We start from the raw sequence: 18,207 nt of genomic DNA, 5'->3' as shown, positions 1-18,207 counted from the left end.
AGAAATCCATTAAATTCGCCTCAGAATTAATAACATCAACACCACGAGATCCAGTGAGAAACACTCCGATTCGGCGCAGAGTTCTGTTATAAACCATATCAGATCAAACAGCGCTGACGTGGAAACCAGGAAAAACACTTATAGAAGGCTTTCAGTCCACAAATCAGCCTAACAGAACCATGAATTTAGGCAAGTTAACTCTTACCGTGTAAGTAGCCTACTACACATCCTTTCACTTCAATAATATCATATATAAATGATTTATTTTTTTGTATTTTTTATGTGATTACCATACCAACACATTTTTTGTTCATCCTTTAAAGATTGTCCTTAAACGAAAAATTTTAAGATGTTGGAAAACTCTTATTTAAACACTTAAAAAAAATAATAATACCATTGTAAACAGTAGGATGTTTATTGGCTATTTTCACTATACATATTTTCACTACTTTTATTAATTAATATTAAGACATTATAAATGATAAAAACTAAAGTTAATTTCATCTACACCCTAAATTAAGCTTAGTGATTTATTGTTAGCCCCAGTGCTACCAGATTTTTTTTTTATTTTTTATAGAACTGTGAGTTCTCATTTGAGGTGATGCTGCCCTCAACTTTGGGTCTGGAGCCCTGTGAAGTTAAAATAAAACAGCATATCATAATGTTAAGTCTATTTATTATTAAAGAATTTGTCAGTATTACAGTTATTTTGGGGGAAATTTTAATAATTGCATTGCAAGCTTATTTAAGGTGTGCCCCTAAATTTTTTGCTTGCGCTCCTAAAATTTTCAGTCAGGGGCAACAGCGCTCCTAGTAAAAAAAGTTAGTCTGGAGCCCTGATATTATTGATTTGACTGCACTGACACTATATGACGAGAACAAAACTTCAACTGTTTTCTATAGAGCTGCTTTATAGCTGATTTAACTTTTTGATATAACTGTCGAATTTTGCAGCACTTATTGAACTGAATTAAATCAACTCTAAACTGATTTGAGCTAAATAAAGACACTATTGTCTTCTGGAGAGCTGATTTACAGCAGAATTGGTTTCATTTTTGCATCCCTGTTTATTACCGAAAGCACTATATATATTTATAGATAAAGGTCATTTGATTTATTCTTCCTGAACCTACATTTTTGGCCCTCAATTATTTATTCTGTTTCAAGAAATAGCCAGAAAACAAAATGAACATGGGCACCCACTACATAAATCAGGCATTTAAATAATTAGTTTGGTCATGTGATGTTTGTTTGACTAAAAACCAACTAGAGCTTTTATAACTGTCACTGAGGGAACTGAAATATTGTGTTGACTTGTGTTCAGATGCCTGTACACCAGAACCTGAAGGAGTTGCTGTATCTGCGCGCAGAGCTTCAGAGGAAGGTGGATGAGTTACAGAAAGAAGCATCTTCATCACGCTCAATCTCCTCTTCATCAGATCATGCGTATTCTCCCTCACATGGCGGTACACCACTACACTCCTCTGTGTAACATATATGCAATGTTCAAAGTAGAGAGGATTATTTATTAACAGGATGTGTGGTTGGAATCTATAGGTTACAGTAAACATGATAATGTGATATTTAAATCTGTCATTTCTCACTGGATAATGCAGGACGTATAGAGAGCCAGCGTATATACATGTAAAAATTAGCATGAACACTCAAAAGGAGGACAGTCTCTCACACATTTTAGCTTCATTTCGGTTATGTTTTATAAAAACTTCCTTCAAAACAGAGAACCTTTTGATTGTGATTCAGTTTCTGAAAAAATAGGCCACTTTTTTAACTTGACTTGTGAATATACTTTTTAATAATTTATATTATTCTTTTCTATTTTAGTGACTGTAATTTTTCTGTTTTTGTCTAATAGTTTTTCATTACTGCCTCAGCTTTGCCTGCCTATGTGCCAATACTTCTACAACCTTTAACATCCCTTTAGTTATTTAAAAAAAAAAATCACATAACATTTATTTCCTTACTTATGAACTCATTTTGTGTCTTGTGTTCGTATTATTTTATTAGGTTTTACTAATTCATTTGAATATTGCTGTTGTGATACTGCCATTAGTTTGATCGTTTTTATGTGCACACCCTAATATTGCACTAATATTGTACTTCCGGTACTACTGAAATGTACGTTTACAAGGTAAATAAGGAACATCTGATATTAATCCCCTGTTGATTTTTTGTTATATACTCATGTTTGCGGATCTGAGTGCAAAGAAATAGTCTTTACACAGCCCTGGTCAATCGAACAGAGAACGCCATATAATGTTTAAAAAGCCAATTACATGTAATATTTTAAAAACTGAATTTATAATGTATTTTTTTCTTTCTTTTATTAGTGTATTTTTGTATTTGTGCCACCCTGGTTATTCTTTCTACATGTAAAAAAAAAAAACAGACTCCAAACCCTTGCATCCTGAATTTAAGAAAAATAAATAACCAAAGGAATCAAAGACGAGATAAACTGTTTATTATTGGGTTTCTTTATGCTGCTCTTTTACCACCAAGTATAACCAATGAAATACAGAGTGAAATTTTATTAAATTTGAATATTATCATGTGTAGAATAGGATTGCCAGTTGATATCCGTGTAATTAATTGTGTTTTCATCACATTCTGTACTTGAAAACTGTGATGAAGGTCAATATTTCTGGTTCACATTAAAGCCGAGCATTACAATCTGATCAGTGGCAGTAATATCGTGATGCAATAACTAAACTGGCAGTGCAAATCAAGACACTTCAGAAACTTCATTTCCAATTTCTCAAGTTCATAAATAAACCCAGTACACAAGAAAAAAAACTTTAATATCTACAGCTAGAATCCAAAACATGCATATCTGTACAGTTCAGCACATACACCCTTGTTTTGACAAAATTGCAACTACACTGGCCAAACGACACCAGAGAGCCCAGAGATCCTTACAAACTAAACATCCACCATATAGTAGCCAGAAATGTAGATTCAATAGATTCAGGTCAATTGAAAGTATTAGGGAGGTGTTTAACAGTCACACCATGTGTCCAAGCAACAAATTCAACACAAACCGATGATAATGTTGACAAAAATGTTCAAGACACTTGTGAATTTCTTGCCTTGACGAGACCGTTGTATCTTTTACTTTCAAATTCATTCAACAAGACTCACACCAAAGTCAAAGAACATGCAAAAAGGCAAAACCATCACATTTCATCTTTGGTGTTCTTCATTTCTGACAAGTGTAGCACCAAAAAAGCTACATTGTTCTGGTAGCCAAAGCAGTAAAAAGTTACATTCAGCTAACATTCTGTTTTCACCCTAGATACTGTGCAAAAGCCTCGGTAGAACGTGCCGTTTAAAGGAAAGTACCAAGGAACGTTCTGCGCAGCTGGGTTTCTGACATCACCATTTGCAAGACTTGTAAATCTACTTTATGTTGGGCATGTGAGTTAACAAGTGTTCAAACTGCAATGGGGTGTTAAAGTGTGGTCACATTTACCGTTGTTCGGCAATTTTCGTGGGTGGAATCCGGCCATTTTTATATGAATCAAAAGATTTCTGCGTTAAAGTCTGTCACCTAAATACGCCATGTTGACCAACAGAAAGCCTTGTGGTTTCTCACTGACTTCTATGCGAGCGCTTGCTTCGGAGCTCAGCGAATGTGACCACACCTTTGAATTGGAACAACGTACTTAACCTGGTACGTCTGGTTTGTAGACATTCAAGTGAGGCAGCCCTTCTAATGATCGTGATTGTTAGTGCCGTGTAAGTAAGCTAGCGTGTCTTCCCTAATGTTAGTGTGGTAAGGCATTGGGAAGGAAAGCACCATTGGCAAGGGCTTAGGTTGGGAGTAACAAAGGTGCACCTGAATTCACAGTGAAAAACAACAGCTACGGGAAAATCTGGAGGATCTCAAGTCATGGAGAGGATGGTAAGGACTGAGCTGCTTTCCAATCCAGTTTTGCTAACAGATGGTGGCCTTCCAAATCAGAAGAAATGAAGGGTCTGGTCAAGCTCAGTGGCACAAACGCCACACCCAAACAGGGTGGGTAAATTAGCAAAACGGGAAAGCAGCTTTAGGGACTCATTAAGGCAATAGCAAAACTGGGAAGGGTGCAACAATTCTCGAAAAGTCTCAAAGCTAACGCTCAAACATGCTAGAAACGATACAAACACTAAGCTTGGGCGAAAAACTACTCCCCATAATTCAAAAGACTGGGGGGCACAAACATTTCTGTACATTTACTGCTACAAGTGTAAATAGAGATACACTGATGGAAAACTTGGAAACGGTACGCGATTTACAAGCACATTAATCCCTTAAAATCCAAAAAAAAAAGGCAATCGATCAGAATTAGCGATGCGAGAGTTACTACACTGCTTAAGTATTGCGCTAACATGAAAACACTACTTTTTGGTTACTTTCACCCACAAGTTACGCAAATGTATCTAGTTATTTTGATCATGCCAAAATGATCTATTCCTAAAAAGGAATCGCAACAACTGACGACCAACTAACACGCACAAAAGCAGTTTCTTCATCAACACACGTCACATCTTCACAGTTATACCCATTTTAGTCATTACAAAGAAAAAAAAGCAATTTAGAAGGAAGCAGCTGTCGGTTAGTTTCTGACTTAAGCGTCAATTTTTTTTTTTCTCAAAAAGTCACTCTAGTAAAAAGTTAGCTAAGACACAAAAAACTGCATATATATGTGTAACAATCTTTTCACATTGCTCTGTGAAAGCAAGGCAAATATATACAGATCAAGTTAAAACAAACAAAATGACACTTCACAAATTCTTCATCATCTTGCGGATTCCATAACAACCAATCTGATAAGCCTGTCTTGCTGTGAAAACAAAAGAAAAACACATTATTGACCTATAAAAGCATAATTCAATGATTATCCAATCAGCCGTTTTTGTAAACCTTGGATTAATCAGTTGTCTCACTGTTTAATATGCATTTCTGCACAATAGGAATGAGTTGATCTGACAAACAATAAGACTGTAGCGCAGTATGTGTGGGACTTTTTGTATGGGCTCCATAAAGAGATCCAAGTTTAATTTCTCGGGTCTCAGCAGATCATGCTAAAAAAAAAAAAAATCTTTTTTAGGTGTTTTCCCATTTCATAGCAATATTATTGCAAACAGGCTTACTAGCATCGTTGCACGTAAACAGATGTTATATACTCAATTAAAAGACATTACACTATGTTAAAGGTTGATTTCAACAGTCACATTGATACTTAAAAAAGGGCATTGTGGTGCAAATGTGCTCTGCTGGGAAATATAGTGGCATTCAAATAGGAGAACAACGATTTCGAACTGCGCCCTCTTCAGTTTGGACTGATTACACCACGTTTTCCTCTGTTGGCGGCTCAGCGTTGGGAGGCTGGAGAAGAGTTTGTTGAACTGTAGAAGGAAGGAAAATAACTTATATAATATTTGCATGTGATAACATAATATGTTATAACGTAATATCATTATTAAAGCTACACTGTGTGATTTTTACCCCCATCTAGCGGTGAAAAGATATATGACCATCCAGTGAATATTAGTTTCTGTTCCTCTCAATTCCGATTTCGTTTTAACTCCTACAGTGGCCAATGTAGTCCAAGATTAACATGGCTTCCAGTTCGACCTCGTCCATGAGTGTTAACTCAAACGTAAACGCGAAAGCCGAAGCTTGAATTAACGGGTATGTCCCTCTTTGGCTAATGTACTTTCAAGATGGAGGTTCAACATGGCGACCGACATTAGAACCCCTTACCCGTATGTATTTTCAATGGCATATTATACACTCACAAGAATACTTTATTACTTGAACGAAGTAAATCTACATTAATGAGCACAAATATTTTTGAAAGAACTAAGTGTTTTTAGCTAAGAATAAACTAAAAGAGTTGCACAGTGTAGCTTTAAGGGTGTCACGATTTCGATGTTAAATCGAAATCGATCGAAATGAATTAAAATCGAAATCGATCGAAATTAATTCACAATCGTCGATGCTGCCACGCCCCCATGTCACGTCCATTCGGCTTGCCAAGCGGAAAAAACACGTCTATGGTCAACCTCCTCTAACTTAGCTACAGCCAAAAGACAGCATGGCAACTGCAAATACAGAAGACCCATCAACAGAACTTGAACCCCCTCCTCTTTCATTGAAGTCACAGGTGTGGAAGTTTTTGGGATTTCCAGTGAGTTATGTTGACAACGTTCGCACTTCAATAAAGCCACAGTCTTGCGGAAGTTCTGGGAGTCTCCCGCATATTGAGAGCGGCTCCCTGATGCGAGCAAATTAGTTAAAATTTCCCGGAATCTAGAGTGAGCAAGAGTGAGTGTGCATGCTGCTCCAAAATGTATTGCGCGCACGGCAGAGAGAGAGAGAGAGAGATCTTGCGTGTGTGCCTTATGAAGCGCATGCAAGACAGAGAGCATCCTGATTGGCCGATTGATAAAAATCGAGAATTGGACCGTGACCTTAGAATCGAAAATGTAATCGAATCGAGAATTTGGAGAATCGTGACACCCCTAATTATTATAGAATAGAATAACTAAGTATTTTCCAACAATGAATTATGCAGACTAGAAAAAAAGTTACTTATGAACAGATAAAACATTTAAAGCTGATTAAAGCCATTTGGGTATATTCAAATAACTTTTTATTATTATGCATTTCCTTAAAATTATCATGTATTTGTAAAGAGAGTATAAGTCAATACACCAATAGTACACTCACCGGCCACTTTATTAGGTACACCTGTCCAACTGCTCGTTAACACTTAATTTCTAAGCAGCCAATCACATGGCGGCAACTCAGTGCATTTAGGCATGTAGACATGGTCAAGACAATCTCCTGCAGTTCAAACCGAGCATCAGTATGGGGAAGAAAGGTGATTTGAGTGACTTTGAACGTGGCATGATTGTTGGTGCCAGAAGGGCTGGTCTGAGTATTTCAGAAACTGCTAATCTACTGGGATTTTCACGCACAACCATCTCTAGGGTTTACAGAGAATGGTCCGAAAAAGAAAAAACATCCAGTGAGCGGCAGTTCTGTGGGCGGAAATGCCTTGTTGATGCCAGAGGTCAGAGGAGAATGGCCAGACTGGTTCGAGCTGATAGAAGGGCAACAGTACTCAAATAACCACCCGTTACAACCAAGGTGGGCAGAAGAGCATCTCTGAACGCACAGTACGTCGAACTTTGAGGCAGATGGGCTACAGCAGCAGAAGACCACACCGGGTGCCACTCCTTTCAGGTAAGAACAGGAAACTGAGGCTACAATTTGCACAAGCTCATCGAAATTGGACAATAGAAGATTGGAAAAACATTGCCTGGTCTGATGAGTCTCGATTTCTGCTGCGACATTCGGATGGTAGGGTCAGAATTTGGCGTCTACAACATGAAAGCATGGATACATCCTGCCTTGTATCAACGGTTCAGGCTGGTGGTGGTGGTGTCATGGTGTGGGGAATATTTTCTTGGCACTCTTTGGGCCCCTTGCTACCAATTGAGCATCGTTGCAACGCCACAGCCTACCTGAGTATTGTTGCTGACCATGTCCATCCCTTTATGACCACAATGTACCCAACTTCTGATGGCTACTTTCAGCAGGATAATGCGCCATGTCATAAAGCTGGAATCATCTCAGACTGGTTTCTTGAACATGACAATGAGTTCGCTGTACTCAAATGGCCTCCACAGTCACCAGATCTCAATCCTATAGAGCATCTTTGGGATGTGGTGGAACGGGAGATTCGCATCATGGATGTGCAGCCGACAAATCTGCGGCAACTGTGTGATGCCATCATGTCAATATGGACCAAACTCCCTGAGGAATGCTTCCAGCACCTTGTTGAATCTATGCCACGAAGAATTGATGCAGTTCTGAAGGCAAAAGGGGGTCCAACCCGTTACTAGCATGGGGTACCTAATAAAGTGGCCGGTGAGTGTACAGTGACTGTTTTATTTAGTAAAATGCATGCTGCTTAAAGTCAAAAAAAGACATTGGCCTTATAAACACGAGGGTCAGTACCTTGTGGCTCCTGTGCGACAACAGCATCTGGGGCATCTGCCTTCACCATATCTGCATTCAGACTCTCTGTGGAGAGATCGAGCACATGATACATGTGCACAAGCTGTGTGGTACAGTTAAGAAGGAAAAGTGTTTCCTTACGCTGTATGCTGAAGCAAAGCTTCTTCTTCTGGTAGGAGATGTAGCCGCTCACTGCACCAACCAGAGCCATTCCAACAGCGCTCACAATACCAGCGATGGTTCCGGTCTCAGCCATGGTGTCTAGGGATCAATACATAGGCCACTATAAAATGTTCTTCAAATAATCCCTAAATACTATTTAACTCAATCATACCATAGTTATTTTCATCGGCAGGATCCACGTCGCCGCCAATACTGCTTCCGCGTTTTCCACCTGCAGAGATGTGAACACTGAATTGACACTTCTGAAGTGGGCCAGTCATTGTTTCTTATTTGACAGGTCCTTCGATGTGAGGATCTGTCAGGAGGTTAAAGTTACCTTTGCCCTTATCAGGGTTGTAGGTTTTATCATCGGCCACACCTAAAAGGTCATCGTCTGAAAATTCATTACCTAAGATATTAGAAAAGACCAATTAGCTTGGGAACAACACGATAAGCATTCATGCATGGGGTCAGTCTTGAGGTTTACAAATCCTATTAGCTTTCCATTGCAGACCCAAAGATCTAAAGGTGAAGCTTTTATTACCCCAAAAGAGGAAAAGCCCAGAACCCTGCAAGAAACAGAAAGCTGAGCAGTCGATAAGAGCTCGGCAAATAAAAAAAAATAAATAAATAAAAAAAAAAGCTGGAATAAAAAAATAGCTAGATTTAATATCGATCATCAAAATGGATCATTCATTTATTGTTTAACATTTAATCCTAATATTTCCACTCTTCTCCTTTAGGTGGCGATCTCTTGCGTGAAGCGAGCGCTTTTTGACGGTCTTTTTAATGCAGTTCAACGGTAGCAGTAAGCGCCAGCAAAACCGATTATAACAAGTTATAGCACAAAATAAACAAAGATACAGTACAACTTACTGAAATATATCATGTCTCATGTAATCGTTTAATCAGTGTTTCAAGACGTCAGTGAAACAGCTTGACAAAGTCACGGAACAGTCATTTACATCAAGGAAAGGCATTCAAGGTCCATAGCATGTTAATTATCTTAAAACAAAACTCTAATGAGGAGCATTTTGCTAAATATATTCAATATATTACATATTAATTTCATTTTTAATTAACCTGTACGTACCCGTTCATGATGTAATATATCTTTGAATAATCTTTTAAATGTTGAAATTTCGACAACGAAATTTAAAAGCACATTCTTTTTTAGCCCAATAAAACTACAAATTGAAGGCAAAATCTAAATAATAAAGCAGGTCACTGAATATTTTTATTTTTTTTAGTATTGATTATGATCTAAAAATGGCATTTAGGCTCTGTTAAATGTAACTTTAAATATTATAGCAAAGAATAACAGTTCTCCGCATTAGTTGAGATGTACCTAAAATATTTCTGAATGAATCTAACTGAATATTGAATTGATTCAAGACAGGAATCAAGTGCTATCCAATTTGTACCCAGCCTTACTGCCACATACAATACAGAGAAAGCAAAGGAACTAGCAATTCGGATTGATTAAGCTCAAAATCCATGCAAAGTGAAGATGCAAGAGATCAGGACCCATGGTGGTCACTAGGTTAATGCTTCAATCCATTAAAGCTTGTGCTGAAATCAGAAAGCCGATTAGATTTTTTTAATAATGGTGAGATCAGCTTTGATTTGTTGGTACAAAATGTGATTCTTCCAGCCAAGAAGATAAAGAGAGGAAGTGGGTGGTAGAAGTATTTTACTCTATTTCTCACCACCTCTGCTATTGGGTCTGCCGTCATCACGGCCCCCTTCTCCGAAGTCTATCTGCCAGGGACAGGAGATGACATCAAGCCTGGCTAGCTTGGGTTAACCCACGCTGACTAGAAACATAGTAGCCTGAGTTTCACAGTGATATGATAGATTATGGTTTATTAAGGTTTTTTATGAAAACATTCCAGGCTTTTCTCCATATAATTTGGACTTCATTGGGAACCAAACGGTTCAAGGTCCAAATGCGTGTTTCAGTGCAGCTTCAAAGGGCTTTAAACGACACCAGGCGATGAATAAGGGTCTTATCTAGTGAAACGATCGGCCATTTAAAAAATAATTTCAAAAGTTTAAGTTTTATAAGCACAAATGCTTGCCTTGCTCTGTTCTGAGATGAGCGCTTGTTACTCTCCTGTTCAAACTCTTGCATCAAAATGAACAAATCTTTTTTTGAGTCATGACTCGAAGGGTCCTAGATAAGACCCTTATTCATCGTCTGGTGTCGTTTGAAGCCCTTTGAAGCTGCACTGAAACTCTCATTTGGACCTTGAATCGTTTGGTTCCCAATGAAGTCCATTTTATGGAGAAAATCCTGGAATGTTTTCATCAAAAACCTTAATTTTATTTTCAACTGAAGAAAGAAAGACGTGGACATCTTGGATGACATGGGGGTGAGTAAATTATCAGCAATTTTTTTTTAAAAGTGAACTACTCCTTTAAACTCAACTTTCTGTCTTCTCAGACTCTGCCATTTCAGACTGATCTCATGAAGTAGCGTCTGTATGACACGCCAATTCGTATTTCCATTTTTGCCGAGCTATCAAGACGCATAATCGCTTTTCAGCGTGTTTATGAACGCCGTTGACTTAATGTTATTACTGTATATATAAATATATGACTTACCTCAACCCCGTCCCTAAACCTAACCTTCACTGGGGTTAATGGCATTTATGACTGTTCCCTTACCAACCTAGGAAATAAAAAGATCGCTCCCTAGATGTAGATCTACATTTTGCTTCGTTTCGCCCGGACATTTAACGGCGTGTACAGACACGCGGAATCACTCGGACGTTAATGGCGTAGACATACACGCGGATAGCTCAAAATGCGTAGAGATAACACGCCACTTGACTCGAAAGTGGTGTGTATGTTTACGCAAAAGTCATGATGTCATGTTGGCCATTTGGACCTACTCCGCTATTTTTTACTTTTGTGTAACAGCCTTTTGAGAGGAAAAGTTTCATTTCAGCATTTCACAATTTTCATCTCTCTTCAGAATGTCGAAAAAGTCTTCTCTAATGAAAGCTGGCCTCAACCATTCATCAAAACGAGTTGTTTTCACAACTCAGTTTTGCAGGCTAGTTCTATCTGAAGGAGGCACATTTTAGATTCTTCTTTGTGACAGATTTGTGTTGAAACCTTAAAGCCAGAAAGGTAAACATGAGTAAAAAGAAAAATACATACCGCCTTTGCCAGAGTCTTTGCCCTTTCCTCCGATGTCATTGTTGGAATCCAGGGCATCTGCGAGATCAAGGTCGCCAGGACCTGTCAGCCAAAATAATTAACCAATACATTACAAATGGAATATGCGCGGAACTAATTTTAATTTTAGTACAGCTAAGTGACAATGAAAAACAAATGTTTTTGTGTAATATTATATGTTTGAAACACACTAAAACATTGAAATGCTTCATACAGTACTTTTATGCTATGAAGATGGAACCCACACAAAGTCACAAGACAAGATGATAATGAAGACAAATGCAAAAGATGCCCATGTGATCATATTGTGCTGTGATATTAGGGTATAAGACACAGTTAAAAAGAGTTGACATCCACCAGCATATCAGTGATTGTGACTTATTTTAGCTGCTGTAATTCTATTATCTTTTATCACATGAGTACAAGCTAAATGACTTGAGCAGAGCGGCTAAAGAACGTCATTGATGTAAACTGTATGAGAGGCTAATGTAATAATATTAGGAAGGGACTTACGGAAGAACTGTTTTTATGCTAAACAATCCATGATCACGTTATTTACTAGCCTCAATCAAATCTAACATCATTTTTGGCCATTTTTGTGTATTAGCTTTGAATACACAAATATTCATGCAAACACGCAAAGACACAAACACGATGAACGGTTCTACAGGGCAACTGTCAGCACGGTACACACCAGACTGGACTTTCCGAGGGGCAACCGAGGTTCGGAGAGGATTATGGGTTGTTCGGGGCAACAGGGCAGGCCGAATGGTGGCATCAAAAAAATCAGGGTATGTCTCTTCTGTTAGTGGAGGTTAATATGTTAGTATTGTAAAGCAATTCACATTCAGAGGGTGCTGGGTATTCAAACCTATGACGAAGAGTGATTAGTGAGCACCAAAATTAATAGCAAAAAAGCAAATGTGAGATTTTTCTTTTACGGCATGCATCATTCAATGTTTAAAATATGTTTTATGCAATGTTTTTTTTTGACTACAGATAAATCTCTGTGATCTATCAGAATAAATGTCCTGCAGACTCAGCATAAAGCTATGTTTTAGCACTCAAAGATGCTAACAGCTCCAGTGTTTATTGAAGAAGTTCAGTCAGGGGATTTGCTTTGTGTTCATTTCAAGCAGAACAGACAGCCGTGATACTGGTAAGTGCATCTCACCTGTTTGTTTGGGTTTGGCCTTTGCTGGTTCTTTGACTGTGGGCTTAGCAGGTTTTGGACTGGGTTTCACTGTTGAACAAATGAACATCTTTCTTTCAGACTTTTTAAATCAGGTTTTAAATTCCAAATTATTAAAAGTAATAAAAGGTGATGATCTATCACAATTTAAAGGTGAAGTATGTAGATTCTGCAGAATTACAAAAATACAGCATATTTTGCCAACGTCCCTTTGGCCAAATGACGTCTGTCTCCCCCTCTCTGGAGTTATGTTTATTAGGCCGTGTGTCCACCAAAGCGTTTTTCCACGTGCCTGGCGTATGTTTTCAATTGCTTGTTTTCACGTGACGTCACGCCACTGCGTTGCCATGGCGCGAAAAGGAGATGGAGGGCAGGGGTTTTTTTTGTATATTAGGAAGCACTATAACACACTCAAAATGCCTGTCTTTTGCGTCGTTTATGGTTGCTCAAATCGATCAAAACACGAGGAGTTTTTATCGTGTGCCAAAAGTTGTTGTTCATAAGGGGGGAAAATACAAGAAATTGACAGAAAAACACCGGGGAAAATGCCTTGCAAACGTACGTCTGCGGTCGGGAGCAACCGAATGGGAAAATGCCTGTGTGTGTGTGTGCAGTGATCATTTCGTCAAATGTGAGTTAATACATTATTTATGTGGCTTATAATTACATCATTCAGGTGTTTAAATACACTTATGTGGCTGTTTGTGTAACGTACCAGTTTCCGAATTTTGTAAAGTCAAAGTATGTCTGTAAGATGAGTTAGTTGCTGATATCTAGCCGCCCGATGGCAGGCAAATCTCTCAATTCAGTTGAAAATCGGTTCCTTTTCATAACGTAAGGATCACGTCCAACATATGTTTCGATTTTCTGTTTATATATTTCTCTTGTAATAGCGTCTAAAGTAGTACAGTACGGATTTTCCTCCATCTCGTCCATTGCGCTCTTCACTCCTTGCCCTCCATCTCCGTTCCGCGCGTCACGTGACTGCAAACCACCTATTGTTTTCAATGGGAGCGCCGCGTTTTTTAAACGCCATGAGCTTACCGAGGCGCTGAGCGTTTTTTTCACGCTGAAACGCCGAGCGCCCAGCGTTTTTTACTGGTTGCTGGGAGTTGAAAAATGTTCAACTTTGGATAAAACGCAGCGCTCATAACTGTCACTTTTTACCCAGCCGTCCAATCACAGTGGAGGAGGGGCGGGACTAATACCACACCGACCAACTGTCACAACATTCAACTACTGCGGATATTCTTTATCATAGGAACGAAACGTCTCAACGGAAAAAACGCTGCGCTGCCAAAACGCTCTCAAGCGCCCAAAGCACAGCGTCTTCAGCAGAGCGTCTAGCGTTTTCAGCTGGCTAAAAACGCTTTGGTGGACACACGGCCTAAGAGGTAGGGTTAGGGTGTGTTTGGACTGTCTAGCTCCCCCATCTCATCCAGTGAGGGGGGGCTGGACGTCAAGCTCCACCCATTGGTTCTGCAGTGAGAAGCCACTCCTTTTGTGCGTCGTGCCTCCCTCAACTCAAACATCACAAACACAGCTGTGGGCTTATGGGTGCTTGTGCATGTCTCAGGTAAATGTAGGCTACTTTTACACGTGTCTACATTGGACGCAACTGTTGAAGCATCACATCGCGCCACACAGCTAGAAGCATACAATGGCATACTAATAGCACTCAGTGAACAATACACTGGGTTATTATGAGAATATTTCAATATTAAAAAAAAAAACTTACATACCTCACCTTTAATTTTGAAAGGCTCATTTAACAGCAATGATTGCTTATCATCACAGTGCTATTAGTTACATAAAACAATGATTACTCTCACCTGCTCCTCCTGCACCACCTGCTGGGTCCACTTTAGGTGGTTGGGTAGCCATGGCTAAAAGTTAATACATTTAATGTGCAAAAAAAAAATCAGTCTGGCACTACGGCAATGCCGTTTATACAAATTAATACAAGACAATAGTGCTGTATACTCCTTACATGGTTACATCATCATAATTGTCATACTTACGTGGCGTGTCATCGTCAATTGCATCTGCCAAGTCAAGATCCTGACTTATGCCTGCAAAACACAACAAAATAAGATATATTTGTTCAGCTCATGCATAAACACACTAAATGAGTATTCAGATCACAAACAAGCATGATGCCTGCACAGTGCACACACACTACATGCAATTAAAATGAATAAAAATGCATAATTTTGTGTCCCCAGATCATCCAATCCCTGTAATATTCTTATTTACCAGCAATACTGGCAGTACAAGGTCCTGTAATAAAATCTCAGATGATACTGTAGATGGAGCCTAATGCTAAATCTGGATTTGATGTTAAAACTGGATCTGATGTTAAAACTTTATCTGGTGTCCAGCTTTATAAAGACTCAGTAACAATTTAGTTTAGGGTCTAGTTCTCACTTTATTTATTAACTAGTTGCTTATTAGCATGCACATTACTAGGATATTAGTACTTATAAAACACATATTAATGCCTTATTCTGTATGACCATGTTCGATATCTCTTAATCCTACCCAATAAGCAGTAATTAGGAGTATATTGAGGTGAAATTTGTAGTTAATAGTTAGTTAAAGGTGCAGTTTGTGATTTTTAGCGATATCTAGTGGTGAGGTAACGAATTACAACCAACAAAATTTGGGTAGCCGACAGATGTCGCCGTCTGAGACGGCAGAGGGTACCCAGTTCAGCAATGAGGTTTCTTTATGAAGATAAATTAAGAAATTATGTTTACTTAATTTTTCAGTAAAACGATATGTTATTGTTACTTTTTCATCATTGTGTCAGTGTTTTATTCGCTGACTTTAGCTTGCTTTCTTGCACAAAGAACAACATAGTAACGAACCACGTTTGTCCGTTTAGGGCTTCTGTAGAAACATGTCGGCACATTTCAATGTAAGGGGACCCGTGGTGTATGTAGATAGAAACTGCTCATTCTAAAGTAATACAAATATAACGGTTCATAAAATAAGGTCGAAACATCACTGTAAACATAGTTATGTATATGATATTGGATTTCTGTCAACAGATCCTCCTAAATGTATCACAATGCACCTTTAATAGTGAGAATTGGACCCTAATCTAAAGTGTGACCAAAGACTCTATGATACAATTTCCACAGTAGTTCTGTCACATTACTGGATTTTAACAAAGACAAGAAAATGACAGCTCTTCTTCAAGTACAAAGGGACAAAGGATCTTTTGTGTTCGCATACTACACAACAATGACATTTCTGCAAAGATTCCTTCCCCATGTGTCATTTTTGCTAGTATATTTCTAAAATAGTTTCTTCTGAAATAAGCCTTTCATAACTCTCCATGTCTAATGAAATGAATGTCTTCCATATATTTTTAGCACTGGGTCACACAAAAAATGTGGTGCAACACTCCACTGGGGTCAGTCTTATCCTTCTCTGTTTCTATATCTATCCAATTGTCTCTTCTTCTTCTTTCTGTCTGCTCCTTCTGCTTTTTTTCATGGCTTTTTGTGGGTTTTTTTCTAAGTGGCTTTCTTTCTCAGTTATAGGTTGTCTTAGGTCTTAGTGCACACTTGGTATAGCTAAAAGCTACCCCGCATGCAGCAGTGCCAAAGCCAGCTCAGCATTGGCACACTGTTATGTGATCAATAGCCTATGTCATGTGACAGCCACTCAATCTATCAAATGTTTTTTCCCATTCATGACTGATACCTGTGGGTTTAAATACAGTATATTAGTTTATAATATTTAATAAACTCTATAAGTTTATTATATATATTAATTTTGGGGTTTAATTCAGATAGTCTGGTGATGATAGATAATTGACAAATATATTGGAATAAAAAAAAACAAACATAAACCTATCTAAACATAAACCTAACACCTAAAACAGTGGTAAAACTATATGCTCATAAATAAACAAAGGTTTTCAGGTAGGGAGTGAAAATGTATCTAATTCCATATACAACAGAGGGGTGTGGCTGACAGGAAAAGAGGGAGGGGCCGTTTACCTCTGCCAGAACTGCAGACGGTGGCTTTCCTCATTCATTTCACTGATGGCTTTAGATAAGGGGTATTTTACAAAACAGAGCGAGGAATGCACATCATCTGTGCATTTAAACAATATTCAAAGTAGTCTTTCTCAGAAAAAGATGCTATAGCCTATAATTCCTTTCATAGTTTTTGCTTAAACAAACTTGGAATCTTTGACATTAAACGTGTGTGTCTCATATTAACAGAGGGGACCCCTGTATAAAATGATGGTATCTTCCTCTGTTCCGCAGTCTTCAAAAAATTCCAAACTCCTATCCTGTACCTGGGCGCATTGTGGCTTCGTATGCGCATGCGCTCTGACTCTAAGCCTCCCAAAGTACCTGTGTGCTATAGGATGAGGAGACTATGTAAAAATGACATTGTCCTCTGAATATATTTTCATTCTAGACAGTACTGAACTGCATTGGGTTTTTTTCAGCCTAGTAAAATAAAATAAACATTATTAATGCCTTTACAAAAGATAAATTTAACATTTCATTTTAAACGAGGGATGCAGAACACTATACAGTGTAACAATGTTACAAATTATGGCATAATTTACTATAATGATACAATTTAAAAAAAAATACGATGTTAATTCATGAAATAGCCTACGTTATAATCAAGACACATGATTGATTGACTGATGTTTAAAAATGTGAATTATAGCCTACATAATTTAATAATGAACAAATTCTATTAATAGTAATAAATTAAATGTTCCTAAATAGCTACATCTTTGCGAAAAAATGACATAGCCTACAGGAGATTGGCAACAAAATGACATAGCCTACAGGAGATTGGCACTTTTAATATAATCATTAATATGCTTAACGCACGGATTTAAAAGGTCTCACCTCGCAATAAACCACAAAGTACTCAAAAACACACATTTTATTTTCGGTATACCGCTGAAAATGATTTGTTGAGCCTCAACATGTCATGCAGCCCCGTAGCAATGGCTATAGACCCAGACAGATGATCGAGACCCAGACAGATGTTAAAACGCAACTCATAAGACGGTGATTTATGTGATTCATGCGCCCAGAGCTTTAAATAAACGCATAGTCTACATAAAAGTCAAAGTCTAAATGCTTTAAATCAATGCTTGCCTACGGCGCCGACCGCCGACAAAAACTGATGAAGTAGGCATAGCACCGGGTTCAACAAAGAGGGGCGCAGCGCTTACCTTTCACTATCAGCAGAGAAAAGACCGCTAGAAGCGTCCATGTCGAGAGCTTCTTCCACATGTTAAAAGTCCGAAATGATATTAAATATTGGCAGTAGATCGTGTATTTGTGACTTTTTGTCCTTGGGGCCTAACGGGAATTTTAAGAGTAGCCTAGGTCCTCGGGTTAGAACAGGAAACCCTGCGACAGTCTGCAGTGCGAATGAGCGAGAGCGAGCACAAGATTCACAGCAGCGTGTGGTCACGTTACAGTACCGGCTTTAGGGCGGTTCCTTAACCTCAGCTCCGCTTTTTTACTTAGAGCGCACGCTGGAATCCACGGTTTCAAAACAACAATCTAAACGAACGATTTTACTTATTTTTAGTTTCAAATAAATATGAGAAAATAAGCCTCTAGTGAACTTTGTGACCGGC

The 18,207-nt window shown here is 38.4% G+C and overlaps 2 protein-coding genes across 12 annotated transcripts in view; one reads left to right on the top strand and one right to left on the bottom strand.

Annotated features, from left to right (window-relative positions):
* Positions 1-5,153, top strand: part of mtmr1a (myotubularin related protein 1a) — a 17,692-nt gene extending 12,539 nt beyond the window's left edge. For all 6 annotated transcript variants that reach the window (XM_089129634.1, XM_089129633.1, XM_089129635.1 and 3 more), the window contains one exon: positions 1,325-5,153. In XM_089129634.1, coding sequence (XP_088985760.1) covers positions 1,325-1,492 — 168 coding nt within the window. In that variant the 3' untranslated portion in view covers positions 1,493-5,153. The remainder of the gene's footprint in view (positions 1-1,324) is intronic.
* On the bottom strand, positions 2,798-18,207 carry cd99l2 (CD99 molecule like 2). Of its 6 annotated transcripts, none has more exons than XM_089129639.1 (12): positions 17,794-18,207; positions 14,591-14,641; positions 14,402-14,455; positions 12,552-12,620; positions 12,072-12,179; positions 11,360-11,440; positions 9,901-9,948; positions 8,529-8,600; positions 8,364-8,423; positions 8,171-8,290; positions 8,030-8,095; positions 2,798-5,406 (listed from the first exon to the last, which is right to left on the bottom strand). In XM_089129639.1, the coding sequence occupies exons 1-12, from the start codon at positions 17,852-17,854 to the stop codon at positions 5,345-5,347; spliced, it is 852 nt and encodes a 283-aa protein (XP_088985765.1). In that variant the 5' UTR covers positions 17,855-18,207; the 3' UTR covers positions 2,798-5,344. The 6 variants fall into 6 exon arrangements, with proteins under 6 accessions (XP_088985765.1, XP_088985766.1, XP_088985768.1 ...); XM_089129640.1 differs by having other exon boundaries at positions 9,904-9,948; XM_089129642.1 differs by lacking the exon at positions 12,072-12,179.

Source organism: Pimephales promelas, chromosome 1 (genome assembly GCF_988280905.1).
Source record: "Pimephales promelas chromosome 1, fPimPro1.hap1.1, whole genome shotgun sequence".
Taxonomy (NCBI): Eukaryota; Metazoa; Chordata; class Actinopteri; order Cypriniformes; family Leuciscidae; genus Pimephales; species Pimephales promelas.
This window is presented reverse-complemented; position numbering and strand designations above follow the sequence as displayed.

What these genes read in the sequence shown, in the direction of transcription:
- cd99l2 (XM_089129639.1), bottom strand. Translation starts at nt 17,854, where the DNA reads ATGTGGAAGAAGCTCTCGACATGGACGCTTCTAGCGGTCTTTTCTCTG. An exon ending in CCCTCGGAAAGTCCAGTCTG is followed by an intron (nt 11,441 to 12,071) that starts GTGTGTACCGTG and finishes TTTGGCTGACAG; the next exon opens with GTCCTGGCGACCTTGATCTC. An exon ending in GCTTTGCTTCAGCATACAGC is followed by an intron (nt 8,096 to 8,170) that starts GTAAGGAAACAC and finishes ATCTCTCCACAG; the next exon opens with AGAGTCTGAATGCAGATATG.